This window comes from Rhynchophorus ferrugineus, unplaced genomic scaffold, assembly GCF_030347505.1.
Source record: "Rhynchophorus ferrugineus isolate W39M unplaced genomic scaffold, kcgeb_rfMv2 rfM3, whole genome shotgun sequence".
NCBI lineage: Eukaryota > Metazoa > Arthropoda > Insecta > Coleoptera > Curculionidae > Rhynchophorus > Rhynchophorus ferrugineus.
The window spans coordinates 65,066,415-65,089,738 of record NW_027472582.1 but is presented as its reverse complement, the minus strand read 5'-3'; the positions used below and the strand labels follow the sequence as shown (position 1 = coordinate 65,089,738).

Here is a 23,324-nt window from a genome sequence, read left to right as displayed (position 1 = left end):
TTTATTGCTTAAGTAATTCATATACTATAGCGGTATTGGGCTTTATCATTTCAAATACCACAAAAAAAATAGATATGGTCATAGACCATAGTAAATAGCTGAATGAATCAAAAATTATTAATTTACGCTACTAAAAAATCACATCCAACTTATTAAATTATTGTATTAGTTGAATACATTAATAAATCATAGAACAACGTAAATAGAGAACACTCAAAGATCAAGCCTTAATTCCCATATAACAGATTGTCATCTTAAATATTATGCCCTACTAATTTATAAATATAAAATTACAATATTAGATAATATAATATAGATTATACTACTATAGTAAAAGTCCTTAAGTACTCGCGACAGTACGTAACATATACAAAAATTGAAAGGAAATAGAAAAGATTAGCATGACCCCTGCGCAAGGATAACACGCAAAATCGCGAAGTGTTCCACATTTTTGTGAGATCGATTATTATCATAAAATTTAACTTATATGAATCGTTCCTTTAACTCTCAATAATTGTCGTTTGTCTTTGTATCCTTTAACTGTTCGCTGTTGACGTTCATTTTATCTATACGAACAATTTTATCCATACACACTTTGTTTGTCATATATTTCACTTTAATTTATCATAAAACAATTATTTATATACATAAACATTTCTGTTTATCCACGTCCTTTGTACGGAATGTCTTATTCTAAGCCTAAGAGCACAATTGTATAGACGCAAAATGACGCTAAATTCGTCGAAAACGACAAAACAATAGAAAAAAAGTTAATTGAATTGTAAATATTAATTCATTGTAAAGCATAGCACTATCCCCAATCTGCGAATACTATGACACTGATTGACTGTTGAGTCCAGATTGTATCAATTACAAAGGCAGTATTTTAATATTATTGAGAACCTAGAAAAGTATTTTCGGCCTCAACACCTGACCATACTGATGAATTTTCTGAACACTTCGAATTTAACAACAAAAAATGAGTGATAAAAAAATGATGATTGCTTCTGGTACATTTATAAACAACTTTAAATCGAAGGTTCATTGATTTATACCGAGTAATTCACATTTGCGGGAAGTTTTACATTTTTTACTTCAATTTAAAGACACAAGAATCATCGAATCATGATGATTTTGATACCGAATTCAAAGACCGTTGGCAGTCAGAACATTTTGAAGACGAATATTTGAAGGAATTAATCTATGAAATTATCAGTGAGTATCGCTATCAACTACAATTGATAGATTTGAGCCGAACACTGCGAAAAACGGGCATAAAGGTTGCAAAACCGGTAAAAACATACCTATGTTCCTAGTTGTTCCGCCATAATAAATCATGACTTGTTTAAGCAGCGCTTCTTATGAAGACGCCGAAAAATTGGTTAAATCGTAGATAGCCTCAGAAATCGATCATTCTTTCGAGACTGATCCCGTAAATTTTCTGAACGATGAGAAGAAGAAGAGACTATCGGTGGACAATATTTTAAATAAAATATATGGCACCGGTATTTCAAAATAAATCTTCAAATTAGAATAAACCTTTAAAACTAATTCATAGGCCTATAATATTATTTTCGTTACATTTTACACTTTTATAATAACACTAACGTCTCTATTATTTATGTTTGACCTTTGTTTGATATATTATATGTTGTTATTACAATTTGCAACAGACTCCAAAAATAACACAAATCTGATAACCCAATAACTATAAAAATAATAAATCAAAAGTCACTTATTGGTTAATTAAAAGATAGACGTAACGTTAATTAGCGCAGAGAATTTTTCCCCAAATGCCCTAATTGATTAGGATGACAGAACCATTTTTGTTCGGGCAAAAGCGAAAAACCCTTCGGCGCACACCTCGACTTTTACCTTTTTACTCCCAAATGCTTTCCGAGAATTAGGGAAATAAACGGTCCCTTTCGCTCCATAGCGTGCCCCCCGCCCCCCGCTTCCCTCCACCACGCTGGCACCGGTCCTTTTCTCGTCTCTCAACCATTCAGCGATTTTATAAAGCCCAAAACTCCGGACAGGCACGCCGATTTTCAAAGGTTCTGCGAACGCTTCGCATTCCTCAGGTGAACGTGAACGGTACGGTCTATTGAAGCCTTCCCGGCGAACGAGGAACGATGCCTAATATTTTATTTTCCAGAAGTGTCAGCGCGAAATCAATCACGATCCGAAAATAACAAGCGACGGCTTGTGTTGTCGTCATTAATGTTATTTTATAAACCTGTTTGATATCGAATTAACATTAAAATAAGTTTAGTAATTAAATATACTTGTTTTGAAAGATCGTAATATATAAAACTACTGCTGAATCATACATATTTTTATAATTCATACAAATTTATATAATCGTACTTGTGAACTCACGTTGTCTCAACTTATGATGTCAAAACAGCTTTTACCTTTAACATATAACAAGATTCTAATAAAAATTAAATAATGAAACAAAAATGTTAAAAAATATAATTTATTATAACACTATTGTACATATAATGCACATATTATCGAAGGACTTAAACTACAATTAATTAAACAGCCACAACAGTTTGCAGGTTAGAGATATTTTATTATATTTACATTGAATTCTGTTCGAAACCACCTAATTAAGAATTTTACATCGAAGTAATGTATTTTATTTTCACTAGAGAACTTATTTACCTTTTTACGTTTAGTTCTTATTTCCTTCGCTTGCTGTTAATTTAAGTTTTCTTGTTAAATCATTTGATATCACTATATTTCTCCTCAGTTTCTCCTGTAACTATCTGTGTACATTTTTTTCTTTATATTCCTCGTACATTTTAACCAAATTAATATATATTTTGAACAATTACACACATATTTATGCCCATAAATCTTTCACACTGTACGATATGATTTTCTACAATTATCACCCTGTCTTGGTATTGTCAGCATTGAATCATAATCCTATATCCAGAAAGTTTCATTCTATCCAAATCAATAACTAAGCTGTTGTGGCGACCACCACGACCCTTTAGGCCACCACGAATTCACCAACAAGTACAAAGGTTGGCAACGCCGGTGGATTGGTACCATGCAGTTCCAGGCTATAAAAGTCTCGTTCTCTTTTCTTTTCTCCATCCCCTTGTAATAGTACCACTTCCACAGCGCTACCGTACATCCTCTACCTAACCTAATATCCTTTCAATTCTCCCGTCGACCACATGTATCATTTAACATTGAAATAAACAGTATTTCTTCAACCAGTGTTTTCACTTCTCGTGCAAATTCCTTCCAAAAATAGTAGTGAGTGTTCTGACAAATAATCGCAGCGGCAGTCACACATTTCGACCGACCCGACGCACATTCCTACACTGTTAATTTCTAACATTAGTTCATTATTTGTCAATTTCTTCCTCCGTATATATATTGGAGATAGTCCAAACCGAAGGGTGTTATTGTAGACAAACCTTTCCACATATTCAAACAGTCCAATGGAGATCCAATAAGGAGGAGGTCGTTACACTCTGTAACCATATTGTTCAACAAACTGAACTGTATATCTTTTATCAGACCTTTTACTAAAAAAGTTAGTTACATAAACCACAATAAAATTTTCATTTATATTTACCAAATAACAATTTGAAATACTTCACTCGTTAATATGATATCTTCAAAACTTTATATTATGCAAGCCAGTCCTTAATTAAAATCTTTGCCGACCACTTGTTGGGTTCTTTTTGTTGGATTCCTGTTTGTAGCATGAAGAATCTGCAACGAATTATTAAAAAATATTGATATATTCCATAATAATAGAAATGATTAAACTAGCAAACCAAGCTTTTATTTGATGTTTTTTAGGGCCCTCTAGATAAAAGAACAGTTTTCCACTTAGTGTTATTGACTTATTCAATATAAAACAATTGTCAGTTTCAACGACTTAATAGTGATGATTTTGATGTCAAACAGAGTTCAAAATAAATTAACTTCCTTAATTTGAGGAAGGAGTTTGAGGTTTTGAGGAGTTTTAAAGAATACTCTGTTGTAGCTCGAATTGGGAGCTCTGCGGCACCTGGCGCACTCACCAGACATAGCCCCTTTGATGACCGCTTGTTGAAATCGATGCAGCATAGCTTAGCTGGTACACAGACGACAGTTAAAAACTTATAGATCCATGCCTATACAAGTTTTGATTGGCTAGAACTGTATATGCGCATGTTCTAATCTAGCCTGACAGTTTTCACAACTAACCGTCCTTTTCTATATCCTCCTTGTTGTTTACCAAAGTTGTGGTTAGAAGTCATTTTTTAGGTTAATTTTGTATTTCCATTTTGTTGAGGTAATATAATTATTTCATAGGCAAAATTAAGGGCAGATAATGCGAAAATAAGTATGTAAGGTATGAATTATCAGTAAAATATTGTCATTTTATATCACTAATTTTGTAGATTGTTATGGAACAAAGGATATATTTTTAGTAAAGGTGAGAATAACATATGGTCATGTTTGTATATCTTTTCTGTCTATTGGTTATTATACAAATACATATTTCGAATCAATACAAATATGGCATTAGAATCTTCGAACAATTTATTAAAAACAAATACACTAAGAAGGAATGCTAGGGTCTTAGTTGAAAAACTATTAGATTCATTAGATGATCTGGCAGTTTTGATAATTTGGAAGAGGATTTTGAGCATAATTATTAACACATACAGTTCAACAAAATTTAGGCCAATTTGAAGTCAAATATTTTACAATAAAGTATACGAAAACGGTTGTAAAAGGTTTTATTGTAGAGTGTGTAAGGTTTGTGGGTATAGGTATGTCTGTAGCTGTCCAGAGTATACGATAAAGAATATTCTGTGCAAGCATGTGCATTTGTTATACATGTATTAGAAGATAATGGGCATTAATTCTTTTGCAGGTAATGTAGCTAGTGTTCGGGGAGTGTAGTAGGCACTGAGTAAATTGCAAGAACTGAAACATCGTTTCGACAGGGTGTTGCCGTGTCCAGAAATGTGGAAAACATTTGTAGGAGATAATGAAAAATGTTATAATTCATATATATTATACCAACATTTCTCAGTAAATGTATTTTTTTTCAGATTATATTACCTAAAACATGTTGTCTTTTATTTTGGAATCTATTATAAAACAATATAATATTTATTTTAATCAAAAAACAAAGTTTCCCTCCCAATATAAGAACTGGCTACAATTTATATTATTATTAAAATCCTTAAATGCACCTTAATTGTATTTTAATATAAATAGCTCTGTCATATTATGCTTTACAGTAGAGATGCCGAAAAAATATAGATTTATTTTTTGGTTATTGCAGAAAATATCGTTATATTTAAAGAATGTAGCGCTATTTTTTAAAGTACCGATATATCAACATATCAATATTGATCTCCGCACATTACATCCCTACATTTTGCGCCCCATTTTGTTTTCTGCCTAATTCAAAGAAATATGCTGTTGAAAGTCTTCGAATGCTATTGAAAAATTAGAGTGAACAGAATACTACGATAAAAACTTCTAAATATTGGTTTATATGGTTTAAAACTATTAATTTCGATTGATAATACTGATAGGAAACCGAAATTGAAAATGAAACTGTCCACTATTAACCGCATCTGATACTTTGAAACCAAGAATTGGAAAGACCGTTAAAAATGGAAAGAGGAAAAATCGATTTTGAAAATCTCGATAATCTGCGAAAAATAGAGAGAAAATACTAGCCCATTCATTGTTTGATAAGATATTATCCGATTACAACCCACAATGGAAAATATTTTCTAAAGTAATACAAAATAAACACAACGCATCACAGTATAATTTTAATTTATAAAAGATATTCACCATTATTAATTCGCAATATTCCGGTACAGAGCACAACCTACACATGAATCATCAAGCAAGAATTTTGCATCCCTAAAATGTCAAAACCCATCCATTGGCTGTAAAACTTCCCGAGCCATCTTAATATTTTATTTCTGAAAAATGTCAGTTCAGAATCATTGAAATAACAGGAAACGGGTGCTTATATTTCATAGACGTAGAATATGGGATAGTTAATGCCGACTCATTTTATCTAATCAATAATGATGCCGGTAGGTGTCAGAAAGATATATATTAAACTGATCTTTTGAATGATGTTCGGATAAATGCGAGACTATACCTAGAAAGTATTTATGTAGAAAATAGCCCGTGATTTTCGACGTAAAATATTAATATATATCATAATCAATTAGAACCAGTTTCTCAAATATCATTCGTAATATTAATAATTTACAGAAAATAGTTAAAATAGACAATGCGCTAGTTCTGTGAATTAATATCAAGATTTTTAGAATAGACGACAATATTTAGTCTGTGATCAAAAAATAGTAAGACTTTTTAAATAAATCGGTGCCGAGTCCTCAAACAAATTAAAAATAATAATATAATTTCATGTCATAAACACATAATTAAAAAGGAACAAAACAGCTCTAATTACTATAACTATTTGGACTCGGTACTGAGTTCAAACTGATTTTTATTTAGTTATTACAAGGATTATTACTCACATAGTTTATTTTAAAACGTTTTTTTTTGTGTTAAAAGTCAAAGTTTGATTATTTTTTATATTTCAGTCAGCTCCATATTTACTTTTTGAAGTCGGTTCAATTTTTTTTGTAAAAATATGTTATCATGTATTATAATAAAACGTGAAAAATTCCCACACACTCCCACACATTCTATACTCTCAAAAAAAAATTCATAATTTTTAAAATTAATTAGAATTATTCTCAAAAAAGACGATTTTCTTTTCTGAACTGAAATTCAAATGTACAAAAGGTAATTCAGTTACTTTCTTACTAAATAAATAAAGCCATAACTCTTAAGTTAACCAAGATGAAATAACATATCTGACGTTGAATGTTTATGAAGACAACGCCATAAATCTATAATAAAATATACAAGTTAACTAAAATAAGTTATAATGTTAATATTCATTTAATATCTAAATTTATATAATTGGCATAATTGTTACACAATGGCCTATTTAATATTAAGTACACCGAAATATTGGAAATGCCCTCGAGCTATAGCACCACTATAAATGAACGAACATTCCTATATAAATTGAAAATGATATATTACTTGCTAATCTTCAATAATTTAGTATATATATTATTATTGTAGTATTCATTATTATCTTTATATCTTGTCTTGCCTTGCCTTATTCTTTCTATGTCTATTATTCTCTCATATATCAGTATATTTCACCCTCAAAGTATTGCCTCAGTATAACCAAGGGATGAATTTATCATTGAATTAGAATTTACTACAACATAAGTTCTTCAATAAGTATGCGACGTCTACTTAATAACAGTACCTTGCTTAATACTTCTTAAAAACGTGATTATAGAAAGAAAGTTTGAATAAAACAGTTTCCCAATTCAACATAACTGAGCCTAAACCCAAATCCTTTCCCAAATTAAAATTAAATTAAACTAATTAAGTTAAAGTTAAGTTTAAAAACTTATCACTATACAGGGTCATGTGGTTTGCTTCGTTTCAATATTCTGATTTACTGCGGGTTGTCCAGTAGCTGCATTCCTGCTAAGTTACTGTGATTTAATGACATTATTTCATGATTTGGGGTAAAATCTCGGATGAATTAGTATAAATTCATTTAATTTCGTGTGTAAAATGTAGTTCTTCGTTGGTTACGTATGGATAGGGATTGATAATTGGTTTAATGTTTTTGTGCAACCCTATATTTAAATCGCATACGTTCAAATAAGCTTTATAATTGACTGATACACTAATCTTTGATTTTAGGCCAAGTTTTATGATTTTGGGCTAACCTGCTTTGCTTCTTGTCTAACGTGACATACAAATTACAGTATTCAATTAATTTGTTGTGCTTCGAATAATTTAGTTGTACGTATTCCTAGATGGTAAATGTATGTATATTCGACTGAGCTTCAACGAAACATAGATCGGTTTAGCTAGTTAAAGATACAATTAATTAGCTGGTTTGCTAGCGCAGTGATTAAGGCAACGGGACGGAATTGCTGATGTTACGGTAACGACGAATTTAAATTTCATCTAGCGCATGAGCTAGTTATATAGTCACGTTAATTAGTTAACTAGTCACGCCTAATGAAGTCACCAAAATTATCAACGTTAAGATTAATTCAAACAAATCACGAGGTTATGGCATAATAACAGAGAAACTACCAAGAAAGACAATTATAAAACTCACCAACTTGATCAATGCAGCATTTCGACTAAAAAAATGTCCCAGACGCTTGGAGCATGACTAGAAAATTACCAAATGAAATAAAAGCCCATAATAATATCTCATTATTGCCAGTAATATGCGAGGTATTTGAAAAATTCCTGTTGAAAAGGATAAAACCTATAATAGAGAAAAAAAACAGTCAGTTTGGGTTTGTTAACAAACATTCTACGAGTGATCAAGTACATAGAATAACAGATGTAATTTAATAAACCTATGAAGGTAAAAAGTATGCTCAGCTTCTTTTTTGGCATGTGCATGTGGCACAAACCTTCAATAAGGCATGGCATGACGTCCCTGTTCATAAGCTACAAAAAATATTACCGAACAATACACTGAGCTATTGATATCTTACAATACAACCAGAAAATGTACAGTCAAACACGAGGAAGCCTCCTCTACAATAAAAAAAACTAAAGCAGGTGTAGCACAAGGAAGTATATTGGGGCCAGTTCTTTACCTACTCTACAGACATGATATTCCACAAATGGAAATATCGCGATGGCTAAATTTACAGATGACAAGAAGATTCTTGCTGTCCAAGATAATAGCGAAAAAGCCACACGGAAATTACATCAGGCAATCGACAATATTAATAATTGGACCCAGACTTGGAAAATAAACATTAACGAAAGTGAATATGCGCATGTGCGGTTCACGTATATATCAATATCGAAGTAATACTACTCTTAAATAACACGAGAACACATACTCCAAAGTATCAAACAATCTTTTGTACTCTAGTGCAATGAGATGCATTTAATAGAAAAACAGAAGATAGGGCCGATGGGTCTTCCTAGATATATACCTAGATTTCAGTTAATGTAAAGCCAAATTATAGGTTAGACGACGACTAGTAACACTGTAATAAATAAATCTTTAAAAAAATATTAATAGTATTATTTGAAAAACGATAATTCGCAAAATATGCAAACCGAACTAACAATTTATGATAAAATGGATTGAAAATATAATAAAAAAAACAAACAAATCAAATAATAATTTAAATTGCTGGCTTGGTTCGTGCAGTGTAAAGGCGACAGGATTGTCCACCTACTGTTGAGATAATCGCGGGTTCTAATCCTGCTGGGGCATGGTTGTAATTAATATATGTTTGTGATTGTGTAATATTTGTGATTGTCCTGGGCAATAGTGTAAAATCCGAGAAGGAAAGTGATCCCAGTCACGCCAGTAACCAGACTAGGTAAGACCGGATGTCTTGGAATGGTCTCTAAGTTAGTCACTGGGCATTCTTGCTGGTAGGCTTAATGCCGATGACCGTGGCTCGGAGCCCACGTTAAACTGTAGGTCCAGTCCAGATAAACCCATAGTTGGTAAAAGGAGACTTTAAAATATAAATAAAAAATAATAACTTAAATTGAAATAGCAAATTAATGTTGAGGAACAACGTCAAGAGTAATCAAAGATGTTTTCCCCGGAATAATTTATAAGTAACTCCAAAACATTCTTCCAATGAAATATCTCAATCATAAAGCACCGACAACAAGTAAATATCTGAATAAAAATCAATTCAAATAGTTTCGTGATCTTTTCCAATAAGATTCCGAACCCTTTCAATAATGCCTCACGTCCGTGAAAGCACTCCGATATCAACGCGGCCCCCACCTCCTCTTCGCTCACCGCGCGCCGAAGAGAAGACGAGGAAAATGAAGAAAACGAAGAAAAAAAGGCGAAACAGGCCGAAATGAAAAATGGGTCCGCCCGGCTCGCTCGCGTTAGAATGCGTACGTTTTAAATTTTGACCATGTTCTGCCGTTTTATTAAAATCGAAAGCCGAAGAGCGGCTCTGGCGAGCGGTATTTTTCGGTGTACGATCTACGCCTGAGGCGAAATCGCCCCCCCGTTCGATATTATACCGTCATGTAACAATAAGAGTTCCGGGCAGCTCCGCCAGTGCGCGCCACTGCGCCCATATTGATTCTACTCTATTCGGTGAAAGGCGAAAATGCAGTGTCGTCGACAAAAAATATTATTATTTAATGTTAAATAATGATTCTCAAAATAGTACATCATCGTATACGTATACCAAAATACATTCAATTACTATGAAAACAGAGCATATAGCTTAATTTTTATATTAAAATATTCTGTTATTTCCAGTGGTATAGGAAAATCTTGAGTCATTCTGCTTTTTTTTATTATTAATCTCCTAAAACGTCAACAATCTGCCAGTGGCCAATAAGTATTATTGACATCCTTACATACAGAAGATTACTTCAGTAAGTGATCTGCTGTACAATTTATAATCTAAAATTTATTCTAGATACTCTTCTAACTTATTCTAAAAACTATTCTAACTTATTCTAGAGATTATTAAATCTCACTCTATGTGTCTATTAATTAATTTGTATGGTAGTTTGCGTTTGAACCTTTGTTGGACACGTAATATGGGGGCGTCGACGATGACTAGCTACACTTTATTCTGGAACCTCTGAAGAATATCTATGTTAGATTTGTTAGTAGTACCCCACAGTTCAATACTATAAATCCAAATGGGTTTAAATATTGACTTATACAGCGATACCTTGTTATCTAATGATAATTTAGATTTACGCCCTATCAGCCAGTACTTGTGGTTTAGTTTAACCCCAAACGTTTTGTCGGTATATGTTTTTTCCATATCAAACTTCGATCAAAATGCATTACTAGTACGTGATTATTCAGTTTTACTGAGGGACATGTTGATACGTCACGATTTAAACCACAATTCGACATTGTGAGTCTTATTAATAGGATCTATTTTTTGAAATTTATCTACATTGTCTACATTGTCACTAGTTATCGCCAACTAACCTACAATTTGTCTTTACAGTAACTTAAATCTGGGTATATATATCTAGGATGACCCATAGGTCCTATTTTAGCCTCTGGTATAATAATATTTATGTATTAATCATGGTGTTTGGCAGTTATTATTGATTGAATGCATTCTTTTGAGGCTGTGTTCTCTGCTGGTTTTATCCAAGAGTTCTATTACTTCGATACTGACATGAGAATTTTTTAGTGACAGTTTTTTTCAGTTTCCTTAATGACAGTCGGTATCTGAATGTCTCGATGTACGTAACCAGTCCTGTAGTACCTGGGTGCAGTTATAAGACTTCTTAGAGCTTTGTTGTGGACAACTTGTATGTTATTGTATTTATATTATTTTTCGCGTAACATCCCCATAATTATATTCCGTATATCCATATAGTTTTCAATACTTTCTTGTATTATAAAAATTTATTATGTAATGATAATTGTAATTTTCTTCCAATTAACCAATACATTTTCTTATATATTAATTCCAGTTCTTCCCTTTGTTTCTCGTGCTCCTTACTCGGAAGTTTTGTCTCAATATTCCAAGATATTTAGCATTGTTGCTATAAAGAATTATAGTATTATTTATTGTTATTGGTGTTTGTACCACCTAATTTTACGGTAATTTTTATAATTTTAGTGCGGTTTCGACAGCAATAATCGCAGTATCATCTGCAAGTATAACCACCGTGATATTTCCCATTAATGATATATTACATTTGTGGAGTAGATAAAGAATTGGTCCCAATGCACGTCCTTGTGGTACACCTACTTTAGCTTCCTTCATTGTAAAGTAGGCTTCCACTTGCTTGACACTAAACATTCGGACTGTAATGTAAGATTTTAATAATTCAGTGTGTTGTATCGGTAACATTTTCTGTAGCTTATGAACAGACTCGTCATGCTATACTTTTTATCTTCATATGCAATAAAGAACTATTGGTAACAACTCAAAGTAACCGAAATTATAATAGTTTAAAACAAAAAAATGTTCTAATAATAATGTCATGGTCTACATCAGTTTCCAACCATAATATATTAAGTTAAATGTTTCGTTGTTAGTATCTCAGAATAAAAAAAATATATCAGTATTTTTAAATTAATTGCCGTTATTGATTTATAATATTCAAATAAATTTCCTGATTCCTAGCAAAAGAAATGAATAAATATGCATTTACAAGTTCAATTAGCGCAATATGTTTCATAATATTATCAGAATCATCCTAAACCTCATAAAGTTGAATCAAATTTATTATTAACACATCGTAAGATTTGAAAATCGTCCTGATAAATAATTATAAATTTTTAGCACCCTGTTAAATTGTAAACAAGGAATGTTATTTTAGTGGCATGCACCATTTGCGTAAAGCTATTCATCCAAAGAGGTCCGTTAGACAAAATGACTCAAAGGCAAATCAGATTCAGATACCAAATCAAAATACTGTACTGCATAGTCGGAAAATTCTTCCAACTTGACCCCGGATCAAGAAGATTGGGTTATCAGTCAATTCTATAATCTATTTGGGCTTATGAGTTGTCAACGATCAAAAATATTAAACAAACCAGTAATTAAATGCTGCCAAAACAAAGCTCTTCTATGAAATATCATTGCTTATCGCTAAGTAACCAACGAATAACTGCACGATGACCTCAAAATGTACGAATTTTTCAAAGATTTCACCTTAAAACATGAAATAAGATTACTAAATCACAATAACGTAAAAGCAATACAGTACAGCTACTGGAAAGCGCGCAGGATATCAGATGATTGAAGCAAACCAAGCACAGGAACTTTTATAAAGTGTATAACTGCTACTACTGACTTTAATTCAATTCATTTAAGTTAAGATGTCACAATTATTGGGCAATAATTGACCACTTTTTCATAAAAATCTAATAACCTACCGCAACCGCCCTATTCATCTGATTTAGCTCTGTTAAATTAATCGTCGTTTTTCTAAAACCGCTTCTCAGAATCGAAAACTTTGAAAAGAGAAGTTTTATTCCAAAATCGTTTATTTTTTAGTTATAGGAATATAATAGATTCCACAACATCCAACTTATTTTATATTTAGTGCTGTAAAACTATGATTCCCAATATTTTACAGGTTTAAAAATCTCATAAAAGAATCACATACAAGAACCAACTTCTAATACTACCAAAAGGCAATCCGAGAGTTTTTTTTATTTTTCAATATATAATTAACATCACGTTAGATAAAAAGCAAAACACATTAGAACCAAACCAAAATAAAACAACTATACTGGTTAGCCGAAAGATACTCTCAACTTGATGTAAAATCAAAGAGATTGATCTATAATACAATTATAAAGCCAATTTGTACCTATGAGGTGCAAATATGGGGTTGCACTAAAAATTCAAATCAACTAGTCATAGCAAGGCTGTCAAAGCAAGATTCTTCGATTGATTACCAATGCCTATCGCAACGTAACCAACGAAGAACTGCACAATGACCTGGAAATCAAATGGATTTGCGAAGTTATCCAAGATTTCGCCAAGAAGATTACTAAATCATACTAACGTGGAAGCAATACAACTGCTGGACAGCGCGCAGGATGTCAGGAGACGGAAGAGAACCAAATCATACGAACTTAAATAAACTCTATAACTTTAGTGTAAACTATTGCTATAAGTTATTATAATTTTATAATTGAGGAATACATATTGATATGTTCTCTCGCACTCGTCTTGCTTATTTATTCTTGCGTCTATTTATTATTATTTATTATTTACCTACTAGTAGTAACTATTAGTAGTAACTTATCCAATATAATTAATGTAATGTTGGTATTACTAAAGAAAAGAAATCTTGAGTTTATTACGAGACAGAAAAATTATGATATGTAAATGAGAATATAATGATAATTGATTTCCTGTAAAATATGCATATAATATTTCGTAAGACGAGCCGGAGTATCCGCTACCTACGCCTCTGGCCCGACCAGCTGGCCTATTGTTCCCACAGACCCCTTCGGACGGGAAAATGTCGCATGCCGGAGAAACGACGACGGAGGTTGAATGCGCGATACAGGACCTTTGCTACTTGTCACCGGGATATTTAGAATTTACGTTATTAAACTGCTTTTCCCTGTTTTCACGTACGGCCACGCCAAATATAAATATTAAATGTTGTTAAAGTGGAAAAGGTAAAGGAAACGGGGCCAAACCGTTCATCACGAGAATACCTTTAAAATTAATTCAATTTAAAAATCGTAAATTACTTTTGCCAATTGTACGGGTGAATTTTACCTATATAACAATATTATTAATAAGCCTTCATGACAGTTACGCTCTTTCTTGAAGGATTTCTCATTAAAAGAATCACATATGACAGAGTGTTACAGCATTCAGTCAAATTTGAAGTAGAATATGAGGATATAACGATAGAAACGGTGTACTCAAAATAAATATTTTATTTGTATTGTTTATGTGTATATCATACTTATTATTTTTTTATTTGTTTTATTCCATTTATTGCTGAAAAATGTATTCTATTCCGGAGAATAATATAACCGAAATGTTATCAGTTTATTTCATGATTTCTATTGCATGATATTTATTTTAAACATATACTTTTTGTTAATATTTTGAAATACCTGCAAAATCAGAAAACAATAGGTATAAAGTATACAAATATGACCATTTTTAATTGTTTTCTTTACTTTAATCTTCAAGCTAATATTGTTTTCATATTATTTGACATAAATATCTCTGTGTTCCATAGCAATCTATAATATTATCGTTACAAATGTATAATATTTTACTAATAATTAATACCTGATATACTTATTTTCGTATTGTCTGCAGCTAACTTCCTCTGTTAAATAATTACATAATGTCAACAAAATTTTGTAAATATACAATTAACCAAAAAATTACACAACTCTCGTAAACTACAAATCGTAGCTGTGTATTAGAATAAATGTGCATGCGCGCTCTGGCCAATCAACATGCACCTTGGAGTCTTTTACAGTGGCTTACAATTTTTGAAACGACAAACGTGATCATATCCAAAAACCTCATCAACGCCAAAAATCATTACAATAACACGCCATCTGATTTTAAAGAATCGTCAATTAAACATAGGCAAAATAAGTATTAAGTATTTGAAAGCAAATTTAAGCTGATGTTTTGCATTTCAATAAATTCATTCATTTACTGGCAAAGCCGGACATAGAAGCTGAAAATTCGATGATTGAATTAGTCACGCCGAAAGAGCTAACCAAAGTTATTAAACCTGAGGCCAGGCTACGATTTAATAACAGAAGAATTACTGCAAATACTACAGGACTAACTAGCTACATCGAGACCTTCAGATACCCTCTCAGTAAGTCAAGAAATTAAGAGAATTACAAGGGGGCATGAGGACAGACTCCATTCTCATGAGAATATTGAAGTATTGCAGCTTTTGGATACCACCAGAACAGGACACAGACTCAAAAGAATCAAACCATCTGATCTTGTGTAGTGTTGGGTAATGAGGTGCTTATAATAAAAAATACAGCAGTGACATGTATAAACATTATTTCACCAGAGACTGAGATAGGGCCGATAGGTCCTCCTAGTTATATGTCTAGTTTTAAGTTATCATAAAGACAAATTGTAGATTAGACGGAAACGACTAGTAACAATGTATTAATTAAATAATAAAAAAATGTACTAGCAAGGAAATAAATACACATTCATGTATGCATATGGAGACATACAGAGAGGGCATTTTAAAAAGAATGTGATGGATTGCTAATCGCCATCTCGATATGACTGTCACTTTAGTCAATATAAAAATATAACCAAATATCGTAATGATCATGACCTACTCTGATCCTGAATCAAGAGTATAAAACCTCCATATGCAAAAGAAGGCAGAGGGCAGCAAAAAATCATGAAAAATGTTTGTTTGATAGAAGAAAATTACAAAACACAAAAAAAACATCAAGAAAATTCTTTAGCAACAAAATATAACGTTTACTAACATTACATTGCTAATAATTAGTTTATTAATTACTAATGTTTCATTATTTAAAGAAACTATTTTTCTAAAGCTTGTTGCTGCTGTTTGTTTCTTTTGTACTGTCCGAAAGAGACCCCCTTTTGTGGGGAGAAGTCGACGGCATCCCTCCACGCCAATGTAAACAATGAACTTCATACTATTTGGGTGTAGATAAATACATCCGACCTGGCTTTTCCTATTAATCAGATTGAAGAGGATGCGTTGATTGTCGCTTGATGATTCAATATTTGATGTCATTAGTAAATTTGTTTTTTAACTGATAGTAAAAACATGTTTCATATTGTTCCTTTCACATATCGCAATTCCATATTAAAGTGTTGTAGAAGTTCCAGTAATTTCACTATATTACTGACACGAAATTTTTCGTAAAATATTATTATTCTATTATATCACATTAGACAAAAAGCAGAGTAGATGAGGCTCAAAACCAAAGAACTATAATAATTGGTATGAAGATACCCCCAACTGACCTAAGATCAAAGAGATTCGTCTATTATAAAGCCTATTTGTTGTGGGCTTATGGGGTGTAAACAAGGGATTGCACTAAAACATCAAACCGACTAGTGATTCAACGCTGCCAAAAGTTCATTAATTTCCGATGCTACACGATGACCTCGAAATCAAATGGATTTACAAATTTATCCAAGATTTCGCATTAAAATATTAACTAAGTTCCCTAAATTAAGGTTTACTAAATCACACCAACGTGGAAACAGTACAAATAAGACCTAAGGCTTTGTTTCTCTAAATTGTCTAATTTTGATTATTTTTAATAATTGAAAAAAAAAATTAAAAATTATTAAAATATGTAAAAATATTGAAGGCTTCTGCGGTATTACACGGATGTCGCCTGCCTTAATTTCAATTATTGTTTCTTTATTCCTATTTTTTCTCATGCGCACCTTTATTTCACCTACCCATTGTAATACTTAATAAAATAATTGCGTAATTTATTGACTAAATATATAACACTAAAAAGAGAAAAATAAAATATTTGTAACAAAAAATTGGACCGACATCAATACATAAATAAGAAAATCTCTAAAACGTAAAAAATAATCATATTTCGGTTTTTAACACAAAAAAAGTTTTAAAATAAAATATGTACATTATAATCGTTGTATTAACTAAATAAAAATAAACAAAAACCCAATTTAACCTACCTACTACACGTATTTTATATTCTACTATATACACACAATTAGCTTAATAACTACCTAAACCTATTTATCTATTTACAATATTATTCTTACCATTATAATTACTATCTTAACTTACATTACTACATTAGTTTGAGGTCGATACCAAGCCCAAACAATACAAAAATAACAATATAATATTGTCACATATACAAAAAATTAAATTACGAACAAAACAAATCTAATTTGTTGTTCGTACCAACTTCAAAATGATCAGTTGGTAGTAGTTAAAATATATATAGTATGGTGCCAAACGGATTGCAGAAAGCAGGATTATATTAAGCATCATAGACCAAGTCTCGCCACTGTTGAACAGCCTCAACTATTCTGACCTCGGATATTATTAGTCCCCTCTTAAAAATTAATCCCCTAGTGTCAAATCACCCTGTATAACATTGATCAATGTCATTTTTGAAACTGCTCATTGCAATGCAAAGACTTCTATCAAAAAAATCGATTTAGTCATTAAATTGTATAAGAAAATATTTCAGCTTTTGTTCGACAAACCTCTCCAAACCACTGTAATCTCATCTCATTCTACAAAATATAAGGTCCCGTTCTTTCACATCGAATACTAAATTATTGTTATTATAAATGGAAACGTATTTTATACAAACATAGTTTAAAACGCTAACAAACTCAAAAGTAACTAATTTAAATTGTCGATTATTATGTATATTCACTATACAGATAACATACACAGTTTAACATAAATACGCAAATAAAACTATTAAAAAGTGCTAGACTATTTCAAAGCTAATTTCACTAACACGCTTGTAATTTTATTTAATGAGATTGTCCATTATGGACGCTGATAATTATATTTAAAAGAGTGAAAATGTTTTCGAGCTTATTTCAACGTTTGTTTATATCGGTAATCGAAATGTATTTTCAGATGAATTTATGCAATTTAACAGTTTTCATTTTAAACGCGTCAGAATAAAACAGACGTGAAGCATTAACATACACAAACGCAAAAAAAAATTATTCGAACTAACTAGGGTATTCTAATGTAATAATTCGAAATTAATATTGTCATTTTAAAGTTGTTAATGAAATAATGTACAGTTCAATGAAATATGAACGCAAATGTTCAGTGAGAATTCATAGAGAAATATTTATATCAAAATATTTATTGTTTAATCTGATTTCATTTTCTAAATCAAATATCATCCAAATGTGTTACATTTATCAATGTCAAGAAGCATTCCTAGAGAATACAACGGGAGGGGTAGTAAGAGGTCAACTGAAAAGTCCCCGGACTAACACACAGATGAAGCTACTAGAATTAAATCCATATGTTGTTTAGTTAACCCGAACCCTCAATCTTTTTTATAAATTTGACAGCTGTCGGATCATTAGTTTGTGAATTATAGCATTTTGAGTGAAGGAAATTTTGTTATTGTGAAAAAATAAAAAAAGGAATTACGCGTGTTGATAAAATATTGCTTTTTGAAGGGAAAAAATACAGTTGAAGGAAAATACAGTAGACGTCTAAAAGAGGTTGTTATCGACGAAAACATTTAAAATTAAAATGTAAATTAAAATTCAATGAAATAGCAGATACTCTAAGGTGAGAGCCGCTCGAACTCACTTTTGACCAAAAACAACGACTAGTTGATGATTCGGAGCAGTGTTTGAAAATAATCAAGCGTAATAAACCCGAGTTTCTGCGTCGATATATGACAATCGATAGTTATCCGAGTGGACTACACACGATGGACCCGCTCCAAAGCGTGGAACGCAACAGTCGGTTAGGTTATGGCGTCTGTATTTTGGGATGCACATGGAATAATTTTCATTGACTATCTTGACAAAAGAAGGACCATCAACAGCGACTATTACATAGCGTTATTCGACCGTTTGAAAGACGAAATCGTCAAAAAACGGTCACATTTGAAGAAAAAGAGTGCTACTTCACCAAGACAATGCACCGTGTTACAAGTCAGTGAAAACGATGGCAAAAATCCATGAATTAGGCTTCGAATTGTTTCTTCATCTGCGGTATTCTCCATATCTGGACCCCAGCGATTATTTTCTGTCCTCAGATATCAAAATAATGCTCACTGGGAAGAAATTTATATATGTGTACAATCAACAGAGCATACATCCAACACACCAAACAGAATCTTGGACAAGTATAGGCTAAACCAAACAGATAAAATACAAAACATATAAAATCATAGAACAAATGTCAATTATCTTGATGAATATGGTATGGTGGTTTCTATAAACAACACTGTGTAAGTCCTAGAGTACTGGAGTACTAAATTGACCAGATTGACAAATGTTGCAGCTATTATATACTAAACTATATCGGTATATTCACACATAAAATTCTTGCTGCTTCTTAGATGGGCTGAAAAGTCCCGGGCGTACTAAAGAAAACATGTTTTTTTTGTTCAAAATTGGCTTTATTCATCAACGTATATCTCCATCAAGAGTCACACAATCATTCCTCCAGCGCCGCTCTAACATTTCAGTACCACTTTTGAAGAACGATTTATCTATTTCCTCAATATAGACCTGTCGCCAGTTGCTGTTCACTCAGATGACAGTAATTTTGATTCAAGAATGAAATGGTGGATCCATATTTTGTTCATTGTCGCATATCGACGGAAAAAATTTTGTTTGTTACGTTTAAATATGGCCAGAATCATCAACAGGTTTTAGTGTTTGGTCAACAGTGAGCAAACGCGGCACTCACTTTGAACAGAACTTTCTCGTAGTCAAATGCTCATTCAATATAAAACTAACACGTTCTTTTGATATATTTACTAGCTCACGCAACTTCACTTTTCGATCATGAAAAAAGATGTTGTTGATGTTCTCTGATGTTACCACCTCATTTGGACGTCCACTGCTTTCTGCATCAACAACCACATTTAAAGTCAGCAACCCAACGTTTTATTGTTGTTTCTGTTGGAGCGGTATTTTATATTTTTCCCATTAAGAAGCAGTGTAAAGTTAAAACACGAAATTGTTTTTGATCCATTGTTTTGAAAATGACAAAACTAGTGTCACTCTTAACACAATAAATTACAAACTTTAAGTAGAATATCACATTTTTCTTTTGAAGGTTAGTACTAAAAGTAAATTCTTATTGAAATGTTTTTATTAATCTTTTTTAAACAGCCCTTGTATGCCACTACCATAATGGCTTCTCAGTATGAAGCGTATCCAAGTGTTTCAATATTTAATGATACTGCCGAATAGATCCGAATGAATTTCATTAACTTTGAGCAAATCAAAGAATTGCTACTAGATAAACAGCAACTTTTTGTAAATGAATTGTTAACTGGCTAACTTCATATAGTTGTTCCATATGCTTCTCACAACTTAAGATCGACACCGCAATAACTCCATGGATGGATAACGTCACGTACCTAGGTCTCCACTTCGACAGACGGTTCGGTTATCATTCCCAAATCCAGGAAGATTCGGGGAAAGCAAACCTTCTATCTTCTCTGATCTGCCCTTCTAGCAGACTTCCCATCTCCATCAAATGCTTATTTTACAAGATGTTAATTCGGTCCGTACTACTCTACGGATCTAATGTCTACTTCAAGTTTGTTACACCCAACCAGGTTAAACGTTTTCAAATTTTCCAAAATTTTTCCAAATTCATGGGGAAACTGACACTCCAGAAATCAAGCACTTCATATATCAATCATTCCACAAACAACAACTCAGCTCAGCTATGCTGGGAGCTTAGCACCGCGTCACCGCTAAGCTCTCCCCCTTTTCCAGGCTGAAACGACCTCATCCGTCGCTACAGTCATAACTTTTGCCCCCATACAACAGTACCCAGTCGTGTGTTAACTCAAGTTCGCGAATCAATAGAATCGCCGGGTACCCGTGCCCAATAACGGCTGCCCGATCAACGGGTGCCATATACCCAAATTTAATGCATTAGCAGTAGCGACCCACAGAGGTCAACTGTGAGGCGGTTTCGGTTTAGTGTATTGGTAAGCCCAGAGGCAGTCCCACATAACCCGGTCCAACTTGTCACTCCAGAGAAGGTCCAGCCAGCCAAAATTGGTATCCTAAGTGACATTAACATATTAGTAGCCACAAGCTATCACTATTGACCGGTCAATAAAAAATTCCACAATATAAATACATAACGTTAAACCAAAAAAGAGCAAATCAAACTCAAAACAAAGAAATGTAGTGGTCTTCGACTAGGATGCTTCCAACTTGGCCTAAAATCAAAGAGATTATTTTTTCAACCTATTATAAAGCCAATTTGGACTTATGCAGTTGAAATATGGGGTTGCACTAAAACCTCAATCCAACTTACCATCCAAATATACTAAAACAATGTTCTCTGATTAATTACCAATTATTATCAATTTGTAACCAACTAAAAACTACGCGACGACATCGAAATCCGATGAATTTACGATTTTATCCATATGTCCCCTTAAAACATGAAAAATGTTTAATAAGTCACAGAAACGTAGCGACAATACGGCTACTGGACAATAATCAGGAAATCAAGACATTGACGCGAACTAAGTGTTTAACCTTAACTTTAGCTTAAGTTATCTAATTTAATTTTAATTTGAGAAACACATGCTGATTTATTTATCCCGCATTCGTCATCTGTTTGTATATTGATGCAATAGAACAATAGCAATAATTCTAAGATGTTATTATAAAATAAGAATATGCAAGGCCTAATGAATCAAGGCCCAAGAAATAAAAAAATCTATTTGAAAAAATAGTTTATTTTTATATAGCATGATTGCAACACACCGCTCAAGATTTAGAGTGAATATAATTAACTAAATCAAGAACTCTGTTGGAATATCCATATTCGTTATCGTACCATGCTATTAACTTCACAAAATTATCATTCAGAGATATCCCAGCTCCAGCATCAAAGATGCAGCTTCTCGTATCGCCGTTCATGTCAGTAGAAACGACTTGTTCGTCAGTGTAGCCAATAATACCCTTCATACTTCCCACCGAAGCTTCCTTGATCTTCGCCTTGATATCATCCATGGTAGCCGATTTTCCCAAACGACAGGTCAGATCCACAACGGAGACATTGGGAACGGGTACCCTGAAAGCCATTCCCGTTAGCTTTCCTTTCAAGTCCGGAATGACCTTGGTAACAGCCTTAGCGGCACCTGTGGCTGCCGGGATTATGTTCTGCGCGGCACCACGTCCATCTCTCCAATTCTTTCCCGAAGGTCCATCCACGGTCTTCTGAGTGGCGGTGACGGCGTGAACGGTAGTCATCAAGCCCTCGACGATCTCGAAATTATCATGAATGACTTTGGCTAATGGAGCCAAGCAATTGGTTGTACAGGAAGCGTTAGATAAAACGTTATCTGATGGAGTATATTTATCCAGATTCACACCAACCACGTAAGTTGGAGCGTCAGCTGACGGGGCTGATATGATAACTTTCTTCGCGCCACCCTCCAGATGCTGAGACGCCTTCTCGACGGTGGTGAAGGCTCCGGTACATTCTATGACGTAATCGGCTCCAACTCTGCCCCACGGTATACATTTAGGATCCTTCTCGGTAAACACTTCGATTTTGTTTCCGTTAACTATCAAACACTTTCCATCGGTAGACAGACAGCCTTTAAATTTACCATGGGTCGAGTCATATTTGAAGAGGTACACCATGTAATTCGGATCGAGGAATGGATCGTTGACTCCAACAACACTCACTCCTTTCTCCAATGATATTCTAAGAACCAATCTGCCAATTCGACCGAAGCCATTGATACCAATTTTGGCCATATTTTAGTCTCAAACGATAAAATTGTGATAAGTTTTGACAATATTTTGACAGAAGAACTAAAACCAGTTTTTACCTTGCAGATTACCTTAATCAGTCGACTATACGATATAAGAAACACTCACTAATTTCAATAATTTTAACATTATAAGTAATAATTAACTATTCAAATATCATTGTTTGCAATGCTGAAATAGGTAAAATATATTTTGAGAGTCACATTTATACCAAAGACAAATACA

The 23,324-nt window shown here is 32.8% G+C and overlaps 1 protein-coding gene and 1 non-coding gene across 2 annotated transcripts; one reads left to right on the top strand and one right to left on the bottom strand.

The window, feature by feature from the left end:
* Positions 1–350: 350 nt before the first annotated feature.
* Positions 351–453, top strand: LOC143194512 (U6 spliceosomal RNA). The gene has a single exon (XR_013005352.1). It is a non-coding gene; the product is annotated as a U6 spliceosomal RNA (small nuclear RNA).
* Positions 454–22,038: 21,585 nt separating this feature from the next.
* LOC143192532 (glyceraldehyde-3-phosphate dehydrogenase 1-like) lies at positions 22,039–23,159 on the bottom strand. Its single transcript, XM_076397927.1, has one exon. The coding sequence runs from the start codon at positions 23,082–23,084 to the stop codon at positions 22,086–22,088; it is 999 nt and encodes a 332-aa protein (XP_076254042.1). The 5' UTR covers positions 23,085–23,159; the 3' UTR covers positions 22,039–22,085.
* Positions 23,160–23,324: the final 165 nt, after the last annotated feature.